Source organism: Eubalaena glacialis, chromosome X (genome assembly GCF_028564815.1).
Source record: "Eubalaena glacialis isolate mEubGla1 chromosome X, mEubGla1.1.hap2.+ XY, whole genome shotgun sequence".
Lineage (NCBI taxonomy): Eukaryota > Metazoa > Chordata > Mammalia > Artiodactyla > Balaenidae > Eubalaena > Eubalaena glacialis.
In genome coordinates, this window is record NC_083736.1 from 98452759 (window position 1) to 98480233 (window position 27475).

A 27475-nucleotide genomic window follows, 5' to 3' on the forward strand; every position below is an offset into this window, starting at 1 on the left:
ATATCAAACTCTAATTTACCTTCTGTGGCTGGCCCAAGGCCAAAAGCCCGGAACTCCTGAGCTATGACTTCTTGCCTCCCGCTTCCAGCCACGTTCTCTTTTCTTGCCTCTCTGCACCCTCCTTTCCAGAAGAGCCACGAGGGCTCCTCCCCCTCCCTCTTGCTACTTTGTTTTGGAAACCATGGCGACCAACGCTTTTCCCGCTTCTCCTATCCTGGCAAATGGGCGGTCACTAGGTTAGACGACCCGGTACATAACCCCAGCAGTGACTGACTAGTAACAGTGCCTGAGAGACGGAAGCGCGCTGAGCGAGGGGCGGAGCCAGAGAGCTGACGCACGCTCACGTAAAGGCTTCGTAGCTTCTCGACTGGGCGGAGCTTTACTGGTCAGCCCTGTCAGAGTAGCGGTCGTCGCGCGAGCGCGCGGTTTCTCTCAGGCTCTGACGAGAAAAGTTAGCTTTTGGGAGCGAAGAGGGTACGCGGTCACCCCGCAATGTCTGGTGAGTTAGGTGAGCCGCAGGAAGGCCCGTCACATGCTGGGCTCGATCTGCCGAACCCTGAGAGAAATGAGGCTGGGGTCCAGAGAGGTGTGATCCGAAGGGTCCGTGCCCCAAGGCGCAGGTCCTGGATCCAAAAGGTCCTTGAACAAATAACGGACTCACCTCGCCAGTGGATCACCCCGTCGGAGGTTGTGCCTGTCGCTGTTTTGGCCGTCCAGAGGTACCTGTTAGAGGGTGAGGCACGCGACATGGAATCTAAACCTCCGCTTTATTGCTATGATGTGACGATCTCGGACGGGGTGTTCCGTGAGAAGTGCTACCTGGACCCCAGCCTGAATTTTCTCGTGTATAAAAATATTCTCAAAGTTGGCATAGAAGTGAAAATTTCCAGAGTCTCGTGTGTTTACAACGAGAAAAGATTAGGCCAGGGGATCCTGTGCATAGATAACGTCCACTGTGGGGAGTCCCTGGACTCCATTTCTTTAGAAATTCCCTTCAGAAATAGAGCGCACCGGGAAATCCCGGAGAGGCCGTTAAGAGGCGGAAAGAGCCATTACCTGGCCCTGTGGAATAACGAAGATCCATATGGAGATATCTGGTTAAGCAACAAGGAACCTGAGGAGTACGATTTTAACAGTAAGTAATTGGAGGGAACGACGGAGGGGTTAAAGTTTTCGGGAGCTTGCTTTAATGGGAAAGGAAACGAAGGTGCTTTGGTATTGTTAATTATAAGCCGGGAGTGGTAAGAGACAAGCTTTGATGGGTGACGGGGTTCCAGCTCGCGTCTTGCTTTGATTGTAAAAGTGGCCAGTCAGGAAGTGTCCGAATACATCTTAAATTCAGTCTGACGAACGTAGTGATATTGCAGTCAGTATTCCTCATGTGTTCGTTATACGTTTGACTACAGTGGAATTCATCTTAGTTTTAGTCCCATTCCAGTCGTGGAAGTAGTACTTTCTGTGTTGGTTGGAAAGTGTATAGATTTGAACTCGGCGTAAAGGTTGTAAATATTTGTGGTTTTGCCTGTTTTAACTTTCGTTCAAAAAAGGATGTTCCGTGATTTATTCCTTAATAATCCACATTTAATGAAACGCCATTTTCCATACCTTTGAGTGTGGCAGTTATGTAAATGTTGTTTTTTGAATGTGTGATTTTGTGGGAAAGCTTGGAATTCTCATTTTTATGTTTCTTATTACTTACCACGAACAATACCAACCTGACAAGTTCAGTTCTTCTGTTTCAGAAGTAGGAAGTTAACCTGATAATGCTAGCTCGTCCGTCATCAGCAAATGCTCTAAAATATATTTTTATCTGTAAGAGATGGAATAAGGGGAATGATAGTACTATAGGCATGTACGTGTATGGAATGGGGAAGAAATAAAGTGCAAAAAATATAAGGCGAAAGTAGTGGAGCGAGAAAGACAAATTTTTACATTTACTGCTTTTCAGGTTTTTTTTTTAAACATTGCAGTGATAATGCTAGATCGTAGATAATCTTATTATGACGTGTAACAGCAACAAACTTGAAAGTGAAAAGATATCTGGGATGAAAATATGCAATTAAAGTAATATCCAGTTATAAGGAAAGGAAGATGGCTGTAGAAATGTGTAGCTAAGGATGATTAAATAACTTAAACTTTAAAAACAAGATATTCATTTCAGGGATGAAATAATGGAATGATTTTTTATCTCAAGCATGGAATAAGGCAGTAGTGCATTAGTACTCTGTTGATCATTTTTATTTTTAGAATTGAATGTACAAATGAAAAATTCGTGCTCTAGAAGAATTGAGGGGAATAATAATTTGTAAAAATATATTTCATTTTTCTGATTGTGAAAGTAATATCTATTCATTATTGAAACCATATTTTTATTACAAAAGGCAATGTCCATGTGCTAAAAAATCCAAACTTTATATTTAAAAGTATATTGTATTAAAAGTGTAAGACCCAAGTACAGTAAAGTGTTGATGACAAAGTATAGAAGGGGGTATATTGGTGTTCTTTTCAGGTTTGCTGTATGTTTGAAATTTTTAATAATAAAATGTTTGGGTGGAGTAAGAGACCCTTTTTGCCTCCTCGTATGCCTTCAACTTTCCTCTTAAAATGGGGAAAAATGAATTATATTACATTGCATGATTTGTTATTTCCACTTCTCTCAAACATCTTTAACGTACATCTTTTTATACACTTTTCCATAGTATGGATGTACCCTGATTTATATAACCATGCCCACGTTAATGGGTAATTTATAATTTTAGGCAGTTATTGGTTTTTCAGTTTTAGATCCAGTGCTGAACATCATTAGGATATACCTGTATTTGTTCACTATGTGCAAGTATTTCTGTTGAATGGTTGGCTTCCTAGAACTGAAATTGCTGGGTTAAAGAGTATTTGACTTTTTTAATTAAATGGATATTGACAAAGCAGCTTCTTAAAAGGTTGTGCTAATTTACATTACCACCAACATATATACGACAGTGCCCATTTCCCTGTACTGTTATTTTTAATTATATCTTTTGACTTTTTCTGATTAATTTGTAGGATTTCTTTGCTAATGGGTATTAAGTTTTGTCTGCCGTATTTTGCAAATTATTTTCTCCCACTCCGTTCCTCTTAGTTTTGTGGTGCGATTTTGTGCTTTTAAAACTTTTCTATTAGGTTTAGTGTGTACACAGTAAAATAGAAGAGTCTTAAAAATACAGCTATCTATATATATCTGTGTAACCACCCTCCTAGATCAAGATATAGAGCATTTCAAGAACCCCAAAAGGCTCCCTCTCCTCGTTCAATACCCTATTCTAAAGGTACCAATACGATCTCAGAGGCAGCGGTTTAAAAGGGAAGTTAGGGGAATTCCCTGGCGGTCTGAGTTAGGACTCCGCGCTTCCAGTGCCGGCGGCCACGGTTCGATCCTCAGTGGGGGAACTAAGATCCCGCAAGCCGAGGGCGCGGCCAAAAAAATAAAATAAAATAAAAAGGAAGTTAGACTGTGCCACTCTCCTGTCTAAATCCTTCCAGTAGCTCCGCACTGCAAGAAAATCTAGACCTCCTACCCAGGTCCACGTGGCCCTATGGCGGTTGGCAAACTGTCTGTAAAGAGCCGGATAGTAAATCTTTTTGTTTTTGCGAGACCTATGGTCTCTGCTGTAGCTATTAAACTTTGCCATTGTTTGTGGAAAGCAGCCACAGAAAATATGTAATTGCATGGGTTTGGTTGTGTTAAAACTAGAACTTTATTAACAAAACCGGGCAGCAGCCTGGATCTGGCCTGAGGACCGCACTTTGCGGAGACCTGCCCTACAAGAAAGGTGCCGTTGCGCGCCTCTCTAACCGCTCTCCTCCGCCATTTTGTTTCGGCCACGCCAGCCGCCTTTTAAATCTTTAAACCTCCAAGCTCTGTCCTGCCCTCAGGTACTTTGCTCCTGCTTTTTCCTCTTTCTGGAAAGTTCCTTCCCATCCTCAGGTTTCAACTCAGATATATAAAATATATTAGAAAAGGGCTCTCTAAAATATGCATTCCTTCCGCATTTATTTTTATTACATCACCGTGCAAATGCCCTTCATAGAATTGGTAACACACTGAAATTATTTTCTTTTTTTTCCTCCTCCCACTAGTTTGTAAGATCCAGGAGGGCAAGCACTCTTTTTTTTTTTTTTTCCTCACTGCTGTGGGCTGTTTCTCCTATACCCAGAACAATGTCTGGAACATAGTAGGCATCCAATACAGGTTCATTGAATAAAGGAATGAATGAAATAAATTACATTCCTGGATTTTCTAATGTTGAACCACTTTTGTTTCTACTTGGTCATGCTTGTTATTGTTATAGCTGTATATTCAAGTGAATTTGGTCCATAAGTTTTGTTATTTTTTAGGAGAGTACTATTTCAGTTCGATTTTGATATCAGGTTAATTAATATTAGCCTAGTAGGATGAGTTACCTGTTTTGCTGTACTTACAGAAATCATGTGTTCATTGAAAGTGTGGTAGAATTTACCCCTAAAACGATTTGAACCTGGGACCTTGGGCCGGGATTGGGAGTTGGGAGAATGATTCCTTTTCAGTTTTTTGAAAAAGTGGTAAAACCAATAATGCTTTGAGTGCATTATTGACAGTTGATATTTCGCTAGGAAATCTCATTTCACCTAGATCTCAAAGTTGTACATAGTAGTCTACATTTTTAAATCTCTGTCTTGTCAGTTACATCCCCTGATGCGTTCCTAATGTTTGTGTCTTCACCCTTTTTTATGGTCAGCCTTGCCAGAGGTTTGTCTACTTTCTTGGTATTCAAAAATAAGAAAAGACTTTTAGCTTTACTAATTAAGAAGTCTGTATCGGGGAGATGTTTCTACTTTATTTTTGCTGTCCTCTTTAATTCTTTTTCCTTCCTTTGTTCTTTTTTTTGGCGGGGGTGGGGGACGTTCTACCTTCTTGAGTCCAATGCTTGGTTCATTTATTTCCTTGTTTATTTCTTCCAAAAGCTTTAACAGTTCTGAAATTTCCCATGAGTACTGCTTTGGCTGTATCCCCCAGGTTTTGAAGTATAGAAATTTCATTATTACTCCTTACTCATATTTTCTGATTTTAAATTTGAGTTCCTCTTTACCCCCAAAAGTTTAGAAAAAGCTTACTTATTAGACATGAAGTTCCTTATTATATGAAGTTTTTAAATTAAAATATTCCTTATCCTTATTTTAAAATCTATTTTATTTGCCCATTTCTTTGAGAGGAATATTGGCTTCTCTTTATGATGGTGGTTTTGTTCATTTCTCAACATCTAAGTTTTCGATTTAGATGTTGCTGTAATGTGTAAAGTTTCATAACTTGTTAATATCATGGTGGATTTTACTCTATCAATATAGAATTTATCTCTTAGTCCCCTTTTTTTTTTTGGCCACACAGCACTGCATGGGGCATCTTAGTTCCCCGACCAGGAATGGAACTCGTGCCCCCTGCCGTGGAAGCCCAGAGTTTTAACCACTGGACCGCCAGGGAAGTCCCTCTTAGTCCCTTTTTGCCTCGAATTATATTTTGTATATTTTGATAGTACTGTTTACCACTTCCACTGTCTTTTAGTTAGCATTTAGGGCAATGATTCTCAAACATGACTGGGCATCCATATCACCTCAAAAGTGTTTTAAAATTCAGATTGCTGCGCCCCATCACCAGTTTCTGATTCAGTACATCTGCCCTAGAGTTTACATTTCTAACACATTGATGCTGCTGGTACAAAGGCCACACTTTGATAACCACTAGCCTAGTGTATGTATCTTTGTTCATCACTTTATTTCCATTTTGTTTTAGGTTTCTTTCTATAGCCAAGATTTTGCTTTTTGACCCAAACCAATTCGTTTTCTTTCAAGAGATGAATTTAATCCAATTAAATTTAATATAATTAATGATTGTACCTGTTCTTGCAGTCCTACTTTGTTTACTGTATGCCATGCTTTATTTTTTTTTTACTATTTTTTTTTTGCTTTCACAGGATTAAAATTTTTTTTCCTTCTAGTGCTTTAGAAGTAATATATTTTTATTCTCTTTAATGTTTTAACAAAATCATTTGAACTTACATTTTATGTCAATCTCCAGGATTATTTAGAATTTATAATATTCTCCTCCTGAACAAGACAAGAGGTTTAGGACTCTACTTGATCATGATGTAATTTGGCATACTGCTACATTGGATTTGAAAGTATTTGATTTAGGATTTTTGCCATCGTAAATGTTTTGGGTTTATAGTTTTCTCTTTTGTACTATTTCTGTCATAATTTTTCAGGATTTATCTAAGTTTATAAAATGAATTGGTATAATTTCTATATTTTATTGTGCTCTAGAACAACTTATAGTTAAGAGAAAGAGCTATTCTTTGAAAATTATTAAAATGAAAATTGTTAAAAACCATATAAACCTGGTGCAATTTTGGGAGGTCATTATTTGTGAACTTTTTCATTTTCTTGCATGGTTATTGACCTGTTCCAGTGTTCTTCTGTTCCTTAGGGCAACAATATTGGTAATTCATATTTTTCTAGAAGATTATCTATTTCACTGATATTTTCACGTTTAGTGATATATAATTATATATAGTAATCTTTAAAATGATTTTCTCTATGTTTATGGTTGATCACATTCCAAACATTTTTTTGTTTGCTTTCTTCAGGATTGCACTTATTAAAGTTTTACCTTTTTATTAATTTTTCTAGGGAATTGGATTTGCCAGTTATACTGTTTTCTAATTCATTAGTTTCAGTTTTTAATCTTTATTCCTTTCTATATTCCTTAGATTTATTCTTTTGCAGTGGTTTTCACTGTACGGTCCAAGGACCCCTAGGTGTTTCCCCAAAATCTTTTCAGGGGATTCGCAATGTTAAAAGTATTTTCATAATAATAGTATTAAGGCTTTATTTATCTTTTTTTACTCTCATTCTCTCAGAAGTAGAGTGGAGTTTTCCAGAGGGTACATGTCATGTGACATTGAAACAGACTGAATAAATGCCAAAGAAAATATGATTTATCCAGTTGTCTTCTACTAAGATAGACACTGAAGAGATTTGCAAAAATGTAAAACAATGCCACTCTTCCCACTACATTTTTGGTTTTGGAAAATATAGTCATTTTTCAAAAATATACCTTTTTATTATACATTAACAGGTTTATTATTGTTGTTTTAAAGGAATTAATGAATATTTTAATTTCTTAGTTTTACTTTATAATATGGTAAATATGATAAATATTACCCACATAAACAAAAGCTTTTTGAGGTCTTCAGTAATTTTTAAGACTGTAAAGGGGTCCTGGGACCACAAAGTTTGAGAAACACTATTGCATTGCTTACTAACTTTTTATATTGAATATGTAGTTTATTATTATTTTCATTCTTTCTTTTGATAATGAACCCACTTATTTCTATGAATTTACACAGATTCCTCATTGTCTATGTATAACCTGTAATTTTTTTTTAGATTTCAGAGATATGTATATTCTATGAAGTTAATGAGTTTTTTTTGTTTTTTTTGTTTGTTTGTTTTGGTTTTTACCCAATCTGGGAAAATGTTAACCAGGCACATGTCTGATCATGGCTAACTGTCTGGACTCAATTGTAGCAGAAACAGTGGCTCTTACAACTGTGGTTTTATAAAACCATGTAGCTCTTGAATTTATTCCGGCTGGTAAAGGAGGTGTATGTGCCTTCATTGATGAAGAGTGTTCCACATACCTTCTAGATAATTCAGAGGTGATCTGCAATTTGTTTGACCATATTTAAAAGGAAATCACTTAATTATGTCACATCAAATATTAGGATCTGTGATCCTGGGCTAGTAATGTATTGGGAGAATCTGGAGGGAAATTTACACAAGATATCCTAATACTGAAAATAGTGGGGGGGGGCAGTGTTAATGGTGCAGTTGTAGTTATAAAAGGCCATTTAAACTCTTATTGAAAAGAAATTACAAGAATGGTTTTCATGCCAAAGTTGAGTAGGTGATACATTATATAAATAAAAATGGAAGTGGAGGATGCCTTAGAGAAGTAAATATTGGAAAAAATACAAATTCACATTTTAAAAGTGGGGACTGTGGGCTATGAGAGAGCAAAATGGAGAAAATTGCAGATGGAACCCCTCTTAACTAAGGAAGAATAAAATTAGAAATACAAGTTAATCTTTTAAAGATGGTGAATAGCTTTTAAGCAGTTTTGGCACTTGCTAGCAGGCTTGGAGATTAAAACATTTCAAAGTAAATTATATGGCATATGAGAAGGTAATATGTGCTATGTAGAAAAATAAAATGGGATGGAAGATAAGTAAGGGGATCAGTTTTCTATAGGGTGGTTAGGGCTAACATCACTGAGAAAGTGACCTTTGAGCAAAACTTGAAGGAGAAGAGAAAGTCACTCGGGTATCTAAGAGGAAATCACTTGGGTATCTAAGAGGAAGGCATTCCAGACCCAGGGAACAGCAAGTGCAAAGGCCCTGTTACAGGACCATGTCTGGAATGTTTGGGAAAGTTCAAACTTATACATATAAGACTAAGGTGAGGGCAGTAAAGAAATATATCATGAAACAATTCTATAAGTTAAATATATAAGTGCCATGGAAAATATTCCATGGCATTGAGTTTTTTCTTAAGGGAGGTAAGTTTTGATCCAAGTCTTCCAGGAAGTAATTACACAGTTTGATGAGGTAGAGGGCATTCCAGATGGAACATTCCATCTAGATGTGTTAGTTAACATAGGTATTTACCTATATTCTAGTCACATAGTAAGTCATATATATATTTTAGCTATTATTATTAGGGATAATGTTTATTACTAAGTTTTATATGTGAGAAGTATACAGACTGGTTTAGCTGGTGAGAAGGAGTTGCTTTGGGTATGATCTGGCTACCATTTTTAACCAATAAAATAGAATTTTGAAATTACCATGACATATTTAGTAAGATTTTTTTTCTTTTTTGTATTCTAGATACCAGAATAATTTCCCTTTCTCACCTTGAAACGACCTGGTCTAACAGAAGGAATTTTCCTGCATTGCTTGTGAGAATCTTGCATAAATCAAAACTGCGATACTATGGAAAACCCAATAAAAAGATGATTGAGCCATACCAGGTATAAGTAGTGATAAGATATTATATGTTAATTTAGCACTCATAAATTATAACTTACAGACCTGACTCTTTATTAGGATAATTTATGTTTAAATAACATATTTTAAAGTTCAACTTAATAATTTTAAAAATGAACAAATATATATTTCAAGGTATTTTTCTATGTAGTTTCTTATAGAAAAAGAAATTCTTTCTGTATTAGTGCCCTTTAGTTCCCTTGATCCAGCTGGTCTCCTTCACACCTTTTTCTGTATCTTCAACTTCTTCTTCTTTACTGTGCTTTCTACACCAGCATATAAATATAGTCTAGTCTTCCATTTTAAAAAAGGAAAAAAATCTCCTTTGACATCAGGACTCCTGTATTCCCTCTGTCCTTCTCTTTGGGCAAGCTCCTTGAAGAAGTAGTCTACACTATATGTTTTCACTTCCTTGCCTCCCTTTTACTTCTCAACACAATTAGTTTGACTTTTTGCTTCAGCTGGTCACTCACCAGAGACCTTCTAATTGTCAAATCTATCTGACACTTTTCTGTTATCTTGACTCTCTATGCCATATGGTGCTGATTTCTGTCCTGTGTTTTTTTTAAAACTTAACATTTTACTGTATTTCCACATGTTATCAAGAATTATTTTAGGTGCTTTATTAAGCTTTTATAGTAAAAGTTATACATATTTACAGGGAATTTGGAAAATGTATAAAGATATATAAAGCTGATAAATAATATCAACCCAAATCTTACCACTCAGAGAGAACCACTGTTAATATTAAAGTGTATTTTATTCCCCTTTTTTGTATGTGTATATCATATATATACACATATCTGTGATATCATATGTATGTCATAGATAGCACATCTATGCATATATGTATGCCTATCATATATTACATATAACTATGGCATATATCATAGTAAATTATCTTACAAAATGGGAATCATATTGTACATAAAATTTTGTATCATTTAACATTTTCTTAAGTATTTTCTCATATTACTAAAAATTCTTCATTTATAACTTTTCGTCATTACAGAGTCTCTCATATCATAAATTATTCAGTGATTCTCCTATAGTTTTGCTTCCTCATTCTTAAAATAAAATTTGAACACCCTGTAGGTTAAAGTAACAAATATGCACGTGCTTTTACTCTTTTTTTCCTAGACCTTTTTGGAAGTTGCTGACAGTTCAGGCACAGTGTCAGCGATTATGTGGAATGCCCTGTGTCCTGAGTGGTATAAAAGTTTGCACGTTGGTTTAGTTCTTCTGCTTCAAGATTATTCTATTAAAAAGAGTTACCCCTTCAGGATGCAGCCTCTCCCTGTGGATCCACGGATCAAACTAATTTCTACAATGGGTTAAGTATTCAATGAATTTGTTATTTTATGACTATTTTGTTTGTATAAATTTGCAAAGTACCATATCAGTCAAAAGCCCTTAAAAATTACTGAAGCTGTTAGAAACTGACAGACTTTAAATTCTTTTATCCATAAAAATTTTTGAGCAATCACTTAATAAATATGTTTATTTATTATTGCATTTTTTAAGAAAAATCATCTGAGATATGTATTGTTGATTAATGAATGAGTGCCGCTTGGGATGTACTTATTTTTCTTTCATTTTTTTGTATTAAAATATTAAATTAATGACTTGAATATAATTTTTTGTTACTATGAGGTGCTATTTGAAAAGGCTTTTGTCAAAATTTTATTTTGAAATAATTTCAAACTTACATAAATGTTGAAAGGATAGTGTGAAGAACTCCCATATACCTTTCACACAGATTCAACAATTGGTAACATTTACATTTGCTTTATCATTCCTCCACTATATATATATATATACACATATATATATATATATATATATGTGTATATATATATATATATATACATATATGTATATATATATATATGTGTATATATATATATATATATATATACACACACACACACACACACATATGTATTTATCACCTCTGAACCGTTTGACAGTAAGTGGCAGCCATCATACATACCCCTTTACCTCTAAACACTTCAGTAATATTTCACTCTATATTTCCTAAGAGCAAGAACATTCTATTACATAATCACAGTATAGTTATCAAAATCAGGAAATTTAAAATTGATATAATACTATTATCTAACCTATGGTCAATATTCAAATGTTGCCAATTGCTACAATCTTGAAAGGGCTCTTCCTGATTAGTATTGAAATCACAGTATTGACATCTTGGCATCATCCTAAATATTTTGGGAGCATTAGAATTAATATAGTAAGTGATTGCTTTAAGATGTGGATATGATTTTTTTTGCATTTCCCTTTTTCAAAATTGTAGGACACATCATTCAACAATTTTAAGCATTGTTTTTGGCTTTTCATAGTTTTATACTGGACCTTTATTTCTGTGTATTCTGAACTCCCGAGCTGACCCATTAAGCTTAATTATGTAAAGAATGTTCAAATAATGTAGCCTTTGTTCACTATTTACTGAAATATATATTTAGGAAAATCTCATATGATTCTCTATTAAAATCTTAAGCATTTGGTAGACATCAGTCTTGCTGGATGAACAAGTCATTACTTAGATAGTTTGGTACAACCAGTCCATAATCTCATTACTCTTTATTACAGGAGAAATTAAACTCATATTGCTATTGAGACTTAATTAAGAAAATGTAGTAAAATTTGGCGAGAGGAAGCTAATTCAAAATGTGTATTATTGTGTCTGCCAATTTATAAATTCTTTCCCACTACCAAGCATCTCCAGGTGACAAAATTGCTTTAGTAAAAATTGAGACATTCTTTGTCAATAACAGATAAGCTAAGTAACTTTGCTGATGTCACATAATAAATCACTGGCATAGTGAAAATTGAAACCTAGTTTTCCTGATACCTAACCTAGTGTTCTTTTTACTAAATACAGTGTTTTCTGGTGTAAAGAAAATTAATTTCAATCACAGTTTTTATGTGTCTATGGACAAATCTAGAACTGTGTCTGTACTAATAGCTGCTTCTAAACCTTAAAAACATATGGAAAGTGGGACAATAGACAGCATGTGACAAGTAGATAAACAGCCATTAGAACGTAGCAGTGAAACTGATTGAGCTGTATGCTACCTCTGCTACATAGAATTATAGGGCCAGATTTTCATAATGGAAACTCTCTTTTTAGGATATGAGAAGCTATTTACACTTTCAAGTGAATAATTGCAAATATAGAAATCGTTTTTAAAGTGAGAGCCTTGATGAGAATATATTGAAAAAGTGCCTTTTAGCCTTTACAGCAGTCTTACTTATTAGTGTTAGCATCAGTCTCTGTTATCCCATACCTTTTTGATAAGTAATAGGACCTTTTTCCTCTTTATCAGGGGTCAGCAAACTATTTCTATAAAGAACCAGACAATGAGTACTATAAGCTGTGCAGGCAGTATAGTCTTCTTCACAACAACTCAGCTCTGCCTTTATAGAGTGAAAGCCACCAGAGATAATATGTAAACGAATGGGCTTGGCTGTGTTACAGTAAAACTCTATTTGCAAAACACAGGCAGCCATCTACAGGCCATAGTTTGCCAAGTCTACGTGTATAAGTAGATGTCAATACTGGCTGTACATTAGTATCACTTGGGGAGCTTTAAAGAATCACAAGCACCCCACCCTCAGAGATTCTGAATTAATTACTCTGAGGAGGGGACCAAGACGTTGGTGTGTCTCTAAAACTCCTCAGGTGATTCTAATGTACAGCCAGGGTTGAAAACTATTGATATATGATCTTTTAAAACCTCAGTATGATTAATGATCTTTTGAAGGGAAAAAAAGTTCTGTAAACCATGCTAGGCACAAGGGACACAAAGATAAGTAATATAGAATTCTACCCTTAAAATTAGTCTAACAGGGTAACATATGTAAAATGAACAAATTACAGTAAAATGAAAGACTGCTGACAGTAAACAGTAAGAAAAAAGAATGAATGGAAGGGGAGAGGAAATGAACAGAAATTGAGGAAAGAATGAATGGTCTGGAGAGTGGGAGAATGGGTTGAATTGGAGAAAGTATAAGTGAGGGTTAGGAATAATAGCAGGGTAGTTTAAATTTTATGAGAGGAAAAATGAGAAAGCGTATGTAGTTGGGGCCGGTTTGGTCAGTTTAGGAATAAAGATCTGTGATACCATCACTGCCTTCTAGGTGTTGATGTTGGAAGACAAATTATTGGGGTAATTTAGCTTGGCTTATTTTTTCATACTTACACATATAGTTCCAAGTTATACAAACTAAGATGCAATTTTTTTAAAAAACTAAATAAATGGAAGCTTATAAAGATGAAAATTCTATTGCAAAAAAAAGGACATATTATTTGCTGGTAATGTATACTTTGTATATTGCCATTTTGTATATCATTCTTTCCCCGTATACAAAATAGTATTCAGTTGGCATACACAAATAATAAACCTTTTAAAGCCTTGAGATTTTCAGACTGTATGGCATAATACATATTGAGATAATAGCATCAAGTGTTTTTAGTTTGGGGCAAAGGAGGTTTTTAATTGATTCAAAATCCTAGCATTTTAGAGCTGGGGGGGACCTTGAATATAACTGAGTAACTATGGCTATGAGAGTGCTTTGTAAAATGCAAATCATTTTCTAGGTGCAAGGTGTAATACAAACCTTCCTCACTCATACATGAAAAGGTAAAAGTGAATTTTGTAGTCACATGGATGGTAATAGGTAAAATAAGAAAGCAATTATTTTCATCCTGGTTTAATCTTTGTTTGCTACATAGCAAATTCTTAGAAAAATATTACTGGCATTAAAGAAATAGAAAGCCCAGATAGTTCTATAACTGTTAAAGAAATTGAACCAGAGGTTTAAAATCGTCTCACAAAGAAAATACCAGGCAGGTACCATTTTACAGGCAAATTCTAGCAAACATTCAAGGAATGTACCATTCCAAAACTATTCCAGAGAATAGAATAAGAGGGCATACTCTCTAACTCATTCTTTGCTACCAGTATAACTTTGATAATCAAAACCAAACAAGAATATTATGAATGAGGAAAATTAAAGGCTAGCTTCAGCTATGAACATATGTACAGATATTCAAAATTGAAGATTAGCAAACTGAATTCAGTTATATGTGGAAAATGATCACACGCTGTGACTAAGTTGCATTGTTCTCCAGCAATGTGAAGTTGGTTTTACATATGAAAATCTATAAGTGTCACTCACCACACAGATTAAAGAAGGTCATCCTAATAGAGGCACAAAACACATTTGCTAAAATTTTACACACATTCATAAATTTAAAAAAGAAAATAGCGAGAAAAGGAACCTTCCATAACTGATAAAGGATGTTTGCAAAATCAAAACATAACAACAAACACAACTTTTTTAATTTTATTATTTTATTTTATTTATTTATTTATTTTGGCCGTGTTAGGTCTTCATTGCTGCGCGCGTGCTTTTTCTCTGATTGCAGCAAGTGGGGGCTGCTCTTCGTTGGGTGAGCAGGCTTCTCACCGCGGTGGCTTCTCTTGTTGCGGAGCACGGGCTCTAGGCACGTGTGCTTCAGTAGTTGTGGCTCATGGGCTCTAGAGCGCAGGCTCAGTAGTTGTGGCACATGGGCTTAGTTGCTCCGCGGCACGTGGGATCTTCCCGGACCAGGGCTTGAACCCGTGTCCCCTGCATTGGCAGGCGGATTCTTAACCACTGCACCACCAGGGAAGCCCAACAAACACAACTTTTAATGGGGAAAATTTAGAAACACTCCTTTTTAAAATGGGGAACATTGATGGCCTCCTATTACTATTTCTGTTTTGTTGTACAGGCTATCCTAGCCAATGTGAGAAGATAAAATCCATTAAAAGCATAAGAATTTTTTATTGAAATATAGTTGACATAGTGCTGTACAATATTGTGTTAGTTTCAGGTGTCCTACATAGTGATTTGACATTTGCATACATTATGAAATGATCACCATGATAAGTCTAGTAACCATCTGTCCCCAAAGAAAGTTATTATAATGTTATTGACCATATATCTTTTATTGTATATTACATTCCCTTGGCTTACTTGTTTTATAACTGGAGGTTTGTACCTCTTAATTCCCATCACCTATATCATCCCCCCTCCCCTGGCAACAGCTGGTTTATTGTGTATCTATGAGTCTGTTTTTCATTTTGTTTGTTTGATTGTTTTGTTTTTAAGATTCCACATATAAGTAAGACCATATGGTATTTATCTTTCTCTGTCTGACTTATTTCACTTAGCATAATACCCTCTAGATCCATCCATGTTGTTGCAAATGGCAAGATTTCATTATTTTTAATGGCTGGGTGATATTCCATTGTATGTATATATAGACTACATCGTTTTTATCCATTCATCTATCAATGGACACGTAGGTTGCTTCCATATCTCGGCTATTGTAAATGACACTTCAGTGAACATTGGTGTGCATATACCTTTTCGAATTAGTGTTTTTGTTTTCCTCAGGTAAATACCCAGAAGTGAAATTTCTGTATCATATGGTAGTTCTATTTTTAATTTTTTGAGGAACCTCCATATTGTCTTCCATAGTGGCTGCATCAATTTATAATCCCACCAACAGTGCACAGGGTTCCCTTTCCTCTACATCCTCTCCAACATTTGCTATTTGTTGTCTTCTTTGATGATAGCCATTCTGACAGGTGTGAGGTGGTAGCTCATTGCGGTTTTGATTTGCATTTCCCTAATGATTAGTGATGTTGTGCATCTTTTCATGTGTCTGTTGGCCATCTGTGTGTCTTCTGTGGAAAAAATGTCTATTCAGGTCCTCTGCCCATTTTTTAATTTGGTTGTTCTTTTTCTTTGATGTTTGTTGGAGTTCTTTGTCTATTTTAGATATTAACCCCTTGTTGGATTATCATTTGCAAATGTCTTCTCCCATTCAGTGGACTGTCTTTTCATTTTGTTGATAGCTTCCTTTGCTGTGCTAAAGTTTGATGTGGTCCCATTTATTTTTGCTTTTGTTTCCCTTGCCTGAGGAGACAGATCCAAAAATATATGCTAAGACCAATGTCAAGGAGCATACTGCCTCTGTTTTCTTTTAGAAGTTTTATGGTTTCAGGTCTTACATTTAAGTCTTTAATCCATTTTGAGTTTATTTTTGTATATGGTGTGAGAAAGTAGTCCAGTTTGATTCTTTTGCATATAGCTGTCCAGTTTTCCCAACATCATTTATTGAAGAGGCTATTTTTCCCCATTGTATATTCTTGCCTCCTTTGTCATGGATTAATTGACCATGTAAGCATGGGTCACCAGGGCTATATGCTCTAGGAGTGCCCCCTTTGTGGGTTGTGTGGGCCCTCCTGTTGTGGCTGACTACTCTGGGCATGCTGGTAGGCGGGGCAGCCCCTGGCCTGGTTGGCTGCCAGACCCTGCCTTGTGTGGAGGCTGCTGGCTGCTGGTAGGTGGGGCAGCCCCTGGGGGGGGTGTTGAGTGGGGCCGTGGCTTGTGCCATCCTGCTGGTGGGTGGGGCTGGGTCACTACAGGACTGGCTGCTTGGTGTCGGGGGTGTCCCAGGACCCATGCTGGCCAGCTGGTGAGTGGGTAAGCCCCTGGAGCTAATAGGCTAGAGGGAGGACTCCAAATTAGCATTTGTCAACACCAGTGTCCTTCTGGTAGAAGGAGTTCCCCAAAATGGCTGCCACCAGCATCTGTGTCCCCAAGAGAGTCCCAGTTGCCTCCTGCCTTTCTAGGAGGTTCTTCAAAATTAGCAAGTGGGTCTGACCCAGGCTCCTTTAAAACTACTACCTACCTCTGTGCTGGAACTCAGAGTATGTGACATTTTGCATGTGCCCTTAAGAGTGGAATCTCTGTTTCCTGTAGTCCTCTGGCTCTCCTGCACATAAGCCCTGCTGCTTTTCAAAGCCAGATGTTCTGGGGCCTCATCTTCCCAGTGCAGGACTCCCAGGCTGGGAAGCCCAGTGTGGGGGGCTCAGATGCCTTGTTCTTGGGGAGGACCTCTGTGGTTATGATTATTCTTCCTGTTAGTGGGTCACTGACCTGAGGGGGGTGCTTCCTGACTATATCACATCTCCGCCCCTCCTACCTGACTCGTTGTGGCTTCTTCTTTATGTCTTTAGCTGTGGAAAATCTTTTCTGCTAGTCTTCAGGTCATTCTGTTAGGTAGTTTCTCTGTAAGTTGTACTTTTGGTGTGTCCACGAGAGGAGGTAAGTTCAGGGTCTTCCTACTCCACCATCTTGGCCACCCACCAAAGGCATAAGAATTTTAAAGAAAAACACAAAACTGTCATTATTCACAAATTAGATCTTCTACAAAGAAAATCCAAAATAACACAAAGTATTAAAAATAATAAGAAACCCACAATGTGGTATCACCTCACACTGGTCAGAATGGCTATCATCAAAAAGTCTACAGATAATAAATGCTGGAGAGGGTGTGAAGAAAAGGGAACCTTCCTGCACTGTTGGTGGGAATGTAAATTGGCACAGCCATTATAGAGAACAGTATGGAGGTTCCTTAAAAATCTAAAAATAGTTAACCATATGATCCTGTAATCCCACTCCTGGGCATATATCCAGAAAAGACAAAAACTCTAATTCAAAAAGATACATGCACCCCAGTGTTCATATCACCACTATTTACAATAGCCAAGACATGGAAACAAGTACCCATCAACAGACGATTGGCTTAGATGTGGTATTTATATATATCAATACAATGGAATATTACTCAGCCATAAAAAAGAATGAAATATTGCCTTTTGCAGCTACATGGATGGACCTAGAGAATATTATACTTAGTGAAGTAAGACAGAGAAAGACAAATATTATATGATACCACTTATATGTAGAATCTAAAAAATAATACAAATGAATCTATTTACAAAACAGAGACAGATTTACAGACATAGAAAGCAAACTATGGTTACCAAAGTGGAAGGGGGGGGGAGGATAAATTAGGAAAAAGGGATTAACAGATACAAACTACTATACATAAAGTAGATAAGCAACAAGGATTTACTGTATAGCACAAGGAACTGTATTCAATATCTTATAATAACCTATAATGGAAAATCTGAAATATATATATAAATATATATTTAGAAATATATTTATAAATTAATATATGTATATATACTTTATATATATATATATATATATAAATAAAGCTGAACCACTTTGCTATATACCTGAAACTAACACAATATTGTAAATCAACTAGACTTCAATAAAACTGAAAAAAATAGGGAATTCCCTGGCAGTCCAGTGGTTAGGACTATGCACTCTCACTGCCGAGGGCCCAGATTCAATCCCTGGTCGGGGAACTAAGTGAGATCCCACAAGCTGCATGGTGCGGCCAAAAAAAAAAAAGAGAGAGAGAGAAAAATAAGATATTGGCAAAGCTAGCTGTAACAGCAATATACCAAAGTCAGTTGATTTTGTACACTCCAGTAACAAAGAGTTAGAAATTATAATTTTAAAAACATAATTTACCTTGTCAAAAATAACTATAAAGTATCTAGAAATAAATCTAACAGAAGATATGTAAGACCTATTTGGAGAATATTTTAATACTTTTTGAAAGATACTAAAGAGTCCCTAAATAAATGGAGAAATATCCCGTGTTCCCAGGCAGGAGGTTAGTCTCAGTTTCATAAGTATGTCAAGTTCCCCCAAATTGATCTATAAATTTAGTGCTATTCCATCGGATTTTTTTTTCTGGAACTGACAAACTGATTCTAAAATTTATATGGAAGCACATAATTATCAAGAATAGTTAGGACATCTCTGAAGAAAAAGAATAAGGGGCTGAAGAGGGAATGAGGACTTGTCCTACAAATATCAAGAATTATTATAAAGTATAACCATGTAGTATTGGTATAGATATAGACAAACTGACCAGCAAATCATAATACAAAGTCAAGAAACAGCCCTAGACGTATAAAATTTTGATATACAACAGATGTGCTGTGCAAATCATCAAGGAAGGAAGAGCCATTCAGTAAATAGTATTGAGACAATTGATTTTATATGAGAAAAAAATGACATTATATCCCTAACTCATACCGTATAAAAATAAATTTCAGGTATATCAAATACTTAAATGTGAAAGGCGAAACTTTTAGAAGAACTTATAGAAAGTGTCTGTTTGACTTTGAGATAAGGAAGGATTTTTTGGATAGGACACAGAAATGGTAGCCATAAAAGAAAGATTAATAAACCTAACTACATTAAAATTAAGAACTTTTGTTCATCAAGAGACAGCCCCCCAAAATGAAAAAACAATCCAAAAACTGGGTGAAGATATTTGCAATGGTATAATCAACAAGGGAGTAGTATTCAACGTATATATAAAGAAGTAATACAAATAAATAAGAGAAAGACAATCCAGTAGAAAAATGGGCAAAAATATGAACAAGTATTTCACAGAAGAGGATGCATGAATGAACCATAGGTATATGAAATGTTGTTGAACATAATTAGTAATAAGGGAAGTGCAAAATAAAACCACAGCAAATTGTCATTTTCTGTCATTAGACTGATAAAAAATAAGAAATTTAGGGATTTCCCTTGCGGTCCAGTGGTTAAGACTCTGCACTTCCACTGTAGGGGACACAAGTTCGATCCCTGGTCAGGAAACTAAGATTCCGCATGCCGCATGGTGAGGCCAAAAAAAAAAAAATTTTAACAGTACCAAAATTTGGAGAGGATGTGGCTCAGTGGGAATTCTTGCACATCACTGCTGGAACTGTTAATAGTTTAAATAAATATTTAATATTCAGTAAATATTAGTAAATATTAGTAAATATTTATTAATATTAATAAATAAATAATAAATACTACTTTAGAATAGTTTGAAATTATCCTATAGGGTGGGACATTTGCATATTTTACAATCCAGGGTTTCCCTCCTGGATATAATACCTTAGAAAGCTTTTGCCTGTGTGTACAAGGAGATATGTAGGAAAAAGCTCATAGTGACCATGTTTGTAACAACAAAAGCTGGAAATAATCCAGATGCCCAGCAATACGATAAAGAGTAAATAAAATTGTAGTATATCAACACTCTGGAACATTATTCAGCAGTAGAAATGAGAAAAAAATTGCTACATGCAGCTGCATGGATGAATTTTAGGACCATAAAGTTAAGTGAAAAAAGTAGCCCTAGAATACTGCATTATGGTAAAATTCCATTCATTTAAAGTTCAAAAACAAAGAAATTCAAACAGTATACTATTTGGGCAAGAACACGTAAGTGATAAAAAAAAACTTTTTTAAATTAAGTATATGATGAAACACAAAATTTAAGGTATGGTTAACCTTTAGTTGGGGAGATAAGTGGATGTGATAATGTCGGAATAGGTAGAAGAAAGCTATTGATAATGATCTAGTTGTTAGGTTTAGTGGTGGGCTCAAAAGTGTTCAATCTATTTTTTGCTGTGTGATTTATATGCGTATATTATTTTATATGTATTAAATATCATACTAAAGTAATATATTTGTTTTTCAGAAATCTGCCTGAACCTTCGAGATCCTCCAACTAATATAATTATCATTCCAGAAGAGCAGGTGAAACCAGAATGGAGATTGCCAAAATTAAACTACCGTTTTATCACAAGGTAAAATAGCTTCTTGTAAAATATCTCAAATATTAATTTTCGATGTTAGTTAACTGAAACAATGTATTGTAATTTGCTCAGAATCTACCCAAAATTATGCTGTAACAGTTAGATAGATGTGCATTTTCACAGTCATATTTGTAGAATGCTTTTTCACTGTTTAAAAATACAATATCTATTTAATAATTTTGCTTTTTTTAGATCAGAACTGGATGATATGCCACAAAATAGTATCTGTGATGTTATTGGCGTTTTAGTTTATGTAGGAAGAGTCCAGCGGTCAAAAAAGAAGGGTAAGCTTTTGATACTGAAAGTCATAAAAAGTATTTCAGTGAATAATTCTGTGTTCATATGTGCATAATCAGTTACCTTCATTTATTCTAACATTCTATCCATATAGAAAGCCGTGAAGAGTTTTGGTCATATCGCTGGATTCACATTGCTGATGGGACTTCCGAACAACCATTTATAGTGGAACTGTTTTCTACATCTCAGCCAGAAGTCTTTGAAAATATTTACCCAAGTACTCAGTTTCAGTATTTTTATCATTTTATTTTTGGAAGTGGGGGCATTAACTTAAAAAAAATGATAGAGTATACTGACTTACTTACAGAATGCCATGATATTGAGTTAGCAAATTCAAGCAGTCTGATAGCATGTTTAAGTTTTTTCTATATTAATATTATAATTGGTATTAACAGATATTAACCACCTTCTGGTTTTCTATTCAGAATTAATTTGGGATTGAAACTAGTTTTTCAGAAAACAGGTGCTCTTATCAATTCCCATTTTTAGCATTTTAGACATAAAAACTTAAAATTCAGTGAAACTAAAACATAGTCTGTTTCCTTTGTATCCATTTGGAAATTGACCTAGTAGACCCCATTAAACACAATGAAGGCTTTACTAATGTAGAATTAAGTAGTAGAGGATTGGCATACTGTGTAATTAAATAATGACAGTGGTAAGTATGATATCATTTGAGTATGGAATTAATATTAGGTTGGTGGTGTTATACCAGCTGGTCAATATTTTACTTAATTTGGTGTTGATTTTTTCCACTACTTTTATTTATTTGAAGACATTTTAAGTATGTCCTATTATGTGTTTTATATAACAAGTTAGTCTTCAGATCTACTATGATAAGGATAAAAGTATATCTAATACTTTTTAACAACTTCAGTGAATTTTTCCTTATTTGAATTTGTAACATAAAGCTATTTTAGGTATTGGTGTGCTATTTTCCTATTTTCCAAATGATTATGTGAATAAAATACTGATTGTTAAGTGCTTGCCAACATTGGGGAAATTCCCAATCTTGACTACATGTATTTTTTTTTAATGAGCAACAAGATAGAAACTGTAGAATATCAGGAGACCTAGAGACTATATACAGGGCTGTTCTGCTACCGCTTTATTCTCTGTTGTAAAACAGTATTACACACCATTCGGATAGTACCTCATTAGAATCCACCCTCTGCTTGTGAGATTAAATTTTTTAAATATATATGAGTAGAACTGAACATCACCCCAACTCTTATTGGAGGAGAGAGCAGAAAGAGAGTTTTGGCCAAAACCAAGGCATGGGCTTCCAAGGTAAGTGGGGCCATGACCTTTCATATAACTTCTCTCAGGGCACAGATGATTGGTTGTGATGATCCCTGATAACAATTTAGATGGGCTTTAGGGCCAGGTCCCTCTCTCTTTGTAGCCACTTTAAACAACAAACTGACACAGGTTTTGGATAACGATTTTTCACAGAAATGTTGCCATCCATGCACGTTCTGTTTCTTGTGAAAATGTGAAATATATCTTTTAAGAAAGGTTTGTATGGACCTTGGTGAGATTTACTCTAGTACAATAGTTGACAATAATCACAATTCATTTTCATCTTTTGACCAAGAGTGAAGGAAAAAAATCATAAAATAAATGGTGAGTATTAAGGGGGCTTCAGGCCTATGAAGGGGAACATGACCAAGGGTCTTCTGGAATAATACCAGAATCCTTTGGTAGTAGGGCATCTTGTTTACTTTTGACTAAGGAAAGTGAAGAACTAAGGGGAAGTAATTTTGAGCGTTTACTATATATCAGTTGCTCATAGATATTATCTCATTTTGTACTCCCAGTTACCTTTTAAACAGGTGATGTTTTTACAAATTTACGGGTGAGGAAACAAAGGTCCAGAGGGATGTCAAACAGCCAGAAGGTGTTAGGTCCAAATGTCTGATTTTTAACAACCATGAAATTAGAATTAGAGGTTTCTTTAGTATTCTTATATCAACGTCTTTAATCATGAATACTCACATCTTTGTACAGTTTTTGAATTAAAGGAAAAGTGATATAAATCAAGAGAATTATTCTTGGTCATTTGAACAGATTTTCTTTATTTTCATTGCTACAAAATAAAGAACTAGTAAATGTGAGATACAGGAAACAAATTTATAGATATTATCATGCTCTAGGGAAATATTTATTCTCAAATGAGAGCTTACTGTTGATATGAAATTACGAGTATTTATATTTATTTCTTTATTTCCTAATTTGAAGACCGTAAATGTTTTGGCATGCAGTGAGTTAAAATTTTAAAAATATTGTTGGATAAGTAAACTTTACCTAAATAACCTGATAGTTGAAAACAGTTGATACCTTTTGAAAGTAGTTGGTCTGAAGACATTATAATCTCATTTTCAGGAATTCTTTTTAGTCTATCCAGTTGGTTAGCAAGGCAAACAAAATAATAGGTGGTATAAGCCCTCTCCTTGAGGCTTAAAGTCTAATTAAGATAAACACAAGTAAAACACTCGCATAAGCAAATTCAAATTAATATTGTGTAGCCCTATCTGATGGAAGGAGTCAGAGTAATTCAGGGATCAGTGTTAGATTGGGTTAATCAGTGGAAGCATCATGGAGGAACTCAGCTTTTTTCTCTGTAGGAAATAACTATTCACATTCAGTTGTGTGGCCAATTAGAAAGACTCTTGCAGTCTTCAACTGTCCAGCAAGCAGTGACTTCAGTTAGGTGCGGCTGTTGTACTTTCTAAAGGAAAAGTTAAGTGTTAGATCCTTTATTTAAAGGAAAAGGTTAAGTGTTAGATCTTTGTTGCTCCAAGTGTGGTCAAAGGACTGGCAGCACTAGTATCACCCAGGAGCTCATTAGCGGTGGAAAATCTCAGGCCCTACACTAAAACTACTTTAATCTGAATTTGCATTTTAACAATTGTCCTAGGTGATTCCTCAGTTCATTAAACTTTGAGAAGCACTCCGTTAAATCCTGATCTTGGTATTCCCATTTGAAATGCAGAAATAATTTCATAAGTGTTTTCATTTTCTACAGTGGCACATTTCATGTGTACACAGTTGAAAGTTGTCAGAAATGACACTCAAGTACCTAAACTGCTTTACCTCACTACTACAAATGAGAGTCGCATGTTTATTACTGGTGAGCATTTTCTTTGTATATACTTTATTGGAAATCTAATGTATTTTCTCTTCATTAAATTAACTTTTCTGTTATAAGATTCAACCACAAGATAGCTTTATTTTGAACTCCTTTCTCACTATAAGAATGGTTTAAGAAAGAATATTTAGCCTATGAAATCTATTGCTTCCAGATTATTTACAGTTAGAGCAATGATTTTGTGACTTACTGAAGAATTTTGTTTATGTCCTTTGGTTAACTTTAATTCCTGCTTGACGTGAGAAGTTAGATAATCATAAATTGCTTCATAGATTGAAGACTGTTGGGCCCTGTATCACAATATGGATTCAATTAACAACAGTTTTTAAATATTAAATAAGACAAAAATGTGCATTAAATTTTGGTCCCCAGATCTCGCATTTTACTTATATAGCAAGAAAAGTCTCACTACTTATCTACAAGTATACTATTTTTCTCTATTGCCTCGGATAAGGGGGGCAAAATAATAAAGATAAAAGTTTTCAGATGAGTGAGGGAGTACTATGGAATGATGTATTTACTAGAATGCTACCATGTTGGTAATTAGGAAATTTGTCAAAAGAAGAGTCCTAGGAAGGATGTAACACACATCTTTGTCCATACCTCATTTTATAAACATGAATACTATCAGATCTAATATATACTAATAATATCAGATGTGAATGACACTTTTAAGTATGTTTCTAAAACATGAACTTAAATGCTGAGCTATATTCACAGGCAATTTAGTTAATACATGATGTCATACCTTCAGGTTAAAACATAATCAATGTTCTAAGAAGATGCTAACCAGTTGGATAGTTAGCAAAAGCCAGACTATTAGTTTTCTTTTTCTTCTGGCTTTTCGGTGTCCTGTAGACAGTTACAGTTTAGTCCACGTAAACTAATATGTCTGATTTCCTTCTTGACTTAGGATTTGTTAACTGATAATTTTCATATGCATATTCAGTATAATTATCTGCTACATAGTGAATAAGTTAACTTCTTTTCTTGGTGCTATAAGAATGATTTTATATTAAACTGTTTTTATACTCAAAAAAGTCCAGGTGTTTATTACAGTGAGTTGTCTTTTTTTTTTTTCTATTATTCCTCATATTTTTGCACTTTACCCTTCCTGCAAGAAGGTCATAGAGGCCAGCCGTATACCAACAATACCAAGGTAAAAAACTTTATTCAGTGGATTAAAACAAAGACCGATTCTGGGGAATTGAAGAACACTGTTATTGGTGGATATTACCCCTATCCACCAGTGCCAGAAACATTTTCGAAGTATAATATTTCTGTTAAAGGTACTGATGTAATTGCTAGTCCCTTATATGTTTATATGTGATATGTATGGTATATGCCATATCAGTTAGTCATCTTTATTCTTTAATGGGAGTGAGCCAAAGTGTAGCAACACTCACTGGTAATAATTTGATCTTTATCAAGATCTAAAAACATATATCATGCCCCACAAAGGTTAATATTTTGATTTTATTAGACTGCAAGAAAAGAAGGAGTTTAAATAGACTATGACTAAATGGAGGTAATATCTTGATTTAAGCTCATTGAGATCAAATCTGAGTTGGTAGATCCCAACTCCTATAACACTACTTAGACTAAAGATATCAGAGGAGACACTGGACAATTTGATACCAAGGTACTGACAGCTGTATTAGGCCACTCTTGTGGAATGATATATAGACATCCCTTAGTGTCCGCAGGGCATTGGTTCAAGGAGCCTCCATGGATACCAAAATCTGCAGATGCTCGAGTCCCTTATATAAAATGGCTCAGTACAATGAATACAGTAGGCCCTTTATATCCGCAGGTTTGCAAAGCCTGTGGATATGGAGGGCCAACTGTGTATTGGATATAACACAATTGAGCTCTACCTTTAAATAAAAATGATACCAAAATCAGTGAGATTCAGAATAAGTATTAATGAGAGGCCTAACATTATTTTAGTAGAATTAAGATATGACAGTTGAAAACTTTAACATAAGTATATTATTTTTGAAAAGCTTGAAAACTTTAACATAATTATATTATTTTTGAAAAGCTATGGGATAATGCATGGTTTTGGAAAAAAGAGAAACTTTGAAATACTGACCTATCATCATCTAAATATTGACACCCTCCTGTACTTCATAATGCCAGCAATCATCATCTAAATATTGACACCCTCCTGTACTTCATAATGCCAGCAATATGTAGTATATGCTATAAATAGCATATAGAATACAGAAAATATTAAACAAAATGTGTGTTTCTATGCAGTGGCTAGGCAACACTTTATAGTTTGAAGTATGATATATAAATTATGTTCAATATGTAAAATTTCTGTTTCAAATTAAGACACCAGACTAGAAGGCTGTATCACAATTTAACTGACAAATGTGTTTTGCCAATTTTACCGAAATTACATAAGGGGTTGCCAAATATAAACACAAAGTCTCACATATTTAAGTTATGTAGCAAGTTTATAATTTTCATGTTGTAAAATTACATTGCAAATCTAATTCTTATTTTTGTCATTTCAGTTCTTTAAAACTTACAGTTTCCTTGGAATTACTCTTTTGCAGTTGAGTCGTTCTTCACAGCTATAAGTGAAGTGAGGAAGGAGATTGAAGACTTGCAGTATAGGGAAAAAAAGCGCATTGCAATTCAGGGGATAATTACTGTTATAAAGTATGTCCCCTATAGCGGTGCAACTGAAAGTGCCTCAGCATCTGAAACACTACGGGTATGGTGCCAGAGAATTAATAGTATATCTCTGAAAGCACTGTGTTTATAATCACAACTGGTATCTTGTAAATTTCATTCAGAACTCACATGTATTAACTCTTAATGATGTAAACCTAAAAGGAAAAAAATCATTTTTAGTTTGTTTCCTTTTTATGTCATTTATTTTGGAGCAGTCTGGGCTGCCCTCAAAACTTGGTATCTTGTTTGTGTTTTCTGTGTAATATGAGCCTATCATGATTGTCTTTATTTAAATTTCCATGTGGTATATATGGTTATGTTTTTTTCCTTCCTTTTGTCTAGGCCAAAGGTATAGGCACACTCCCACCGGGAGTTTTTAGCTCTATTGTCAGTCGTGGCAGTTCTACCCAGGTTCTATAAGAGGTAGCAATGACTCTTGTAGGATAAATGCTACAGAAGAGGCCACTTCTAGAATCTAGGGAAAATCAAGACAAATAAGTTAATTTTTCCATGATAGTTTTGGAAGTGTTAGCCACAGCAATCAGAGACGAAAAAGAAATAAAAGGAATCCAAATCGGAAAAGAAGAAGTAAAGCTGTCACTGTTTGCAGA

General features: G+C 35.0%; 1 protein-coding gene across 1 annotated transcript in view; it reads left to right on the plus strand.

The window, feature by feature from the left end:
* Nucleotides 1–410: 410 nt before the first annotated feature.
* Nucleotides 411–27475, plus strand: part of RADX (RPA1 related single stranded DNA binding protein, X-linked) — a 61543-nt gene continuing 34478 nt past the window's right edge. The window contains exons 1-9 of the mRNA XM_061178601.1: nt 411–1135; nt 8961–9103; nt 10260–10452; nt 20611–20719; nt 20921–21012; nt 21120–21242; nt 24054–24158; nt 25301–25465; nt 26744–26904. Coding sequence (XP_061034584.1) covers nt 493–1135; nt 8961–9103; nt 10260–10452; nt 20611–20719; nt 20921–21012; nt 21120–21242; nt 24054–24158; nt 25301–25465; nt 26744–26904 — 1734 coding nt within the window. The 5' untranslated portion in view covers nt 411–492. The remainder of the gene's footprint in view (nt 1136–8960; nt 9104–10259; nt 10453–20610; nt 20720–20920; nt 21013–21119; nt 21243–24053; nt 24159–25300; nt 25466–26743; nt 26905–27475) is intronic.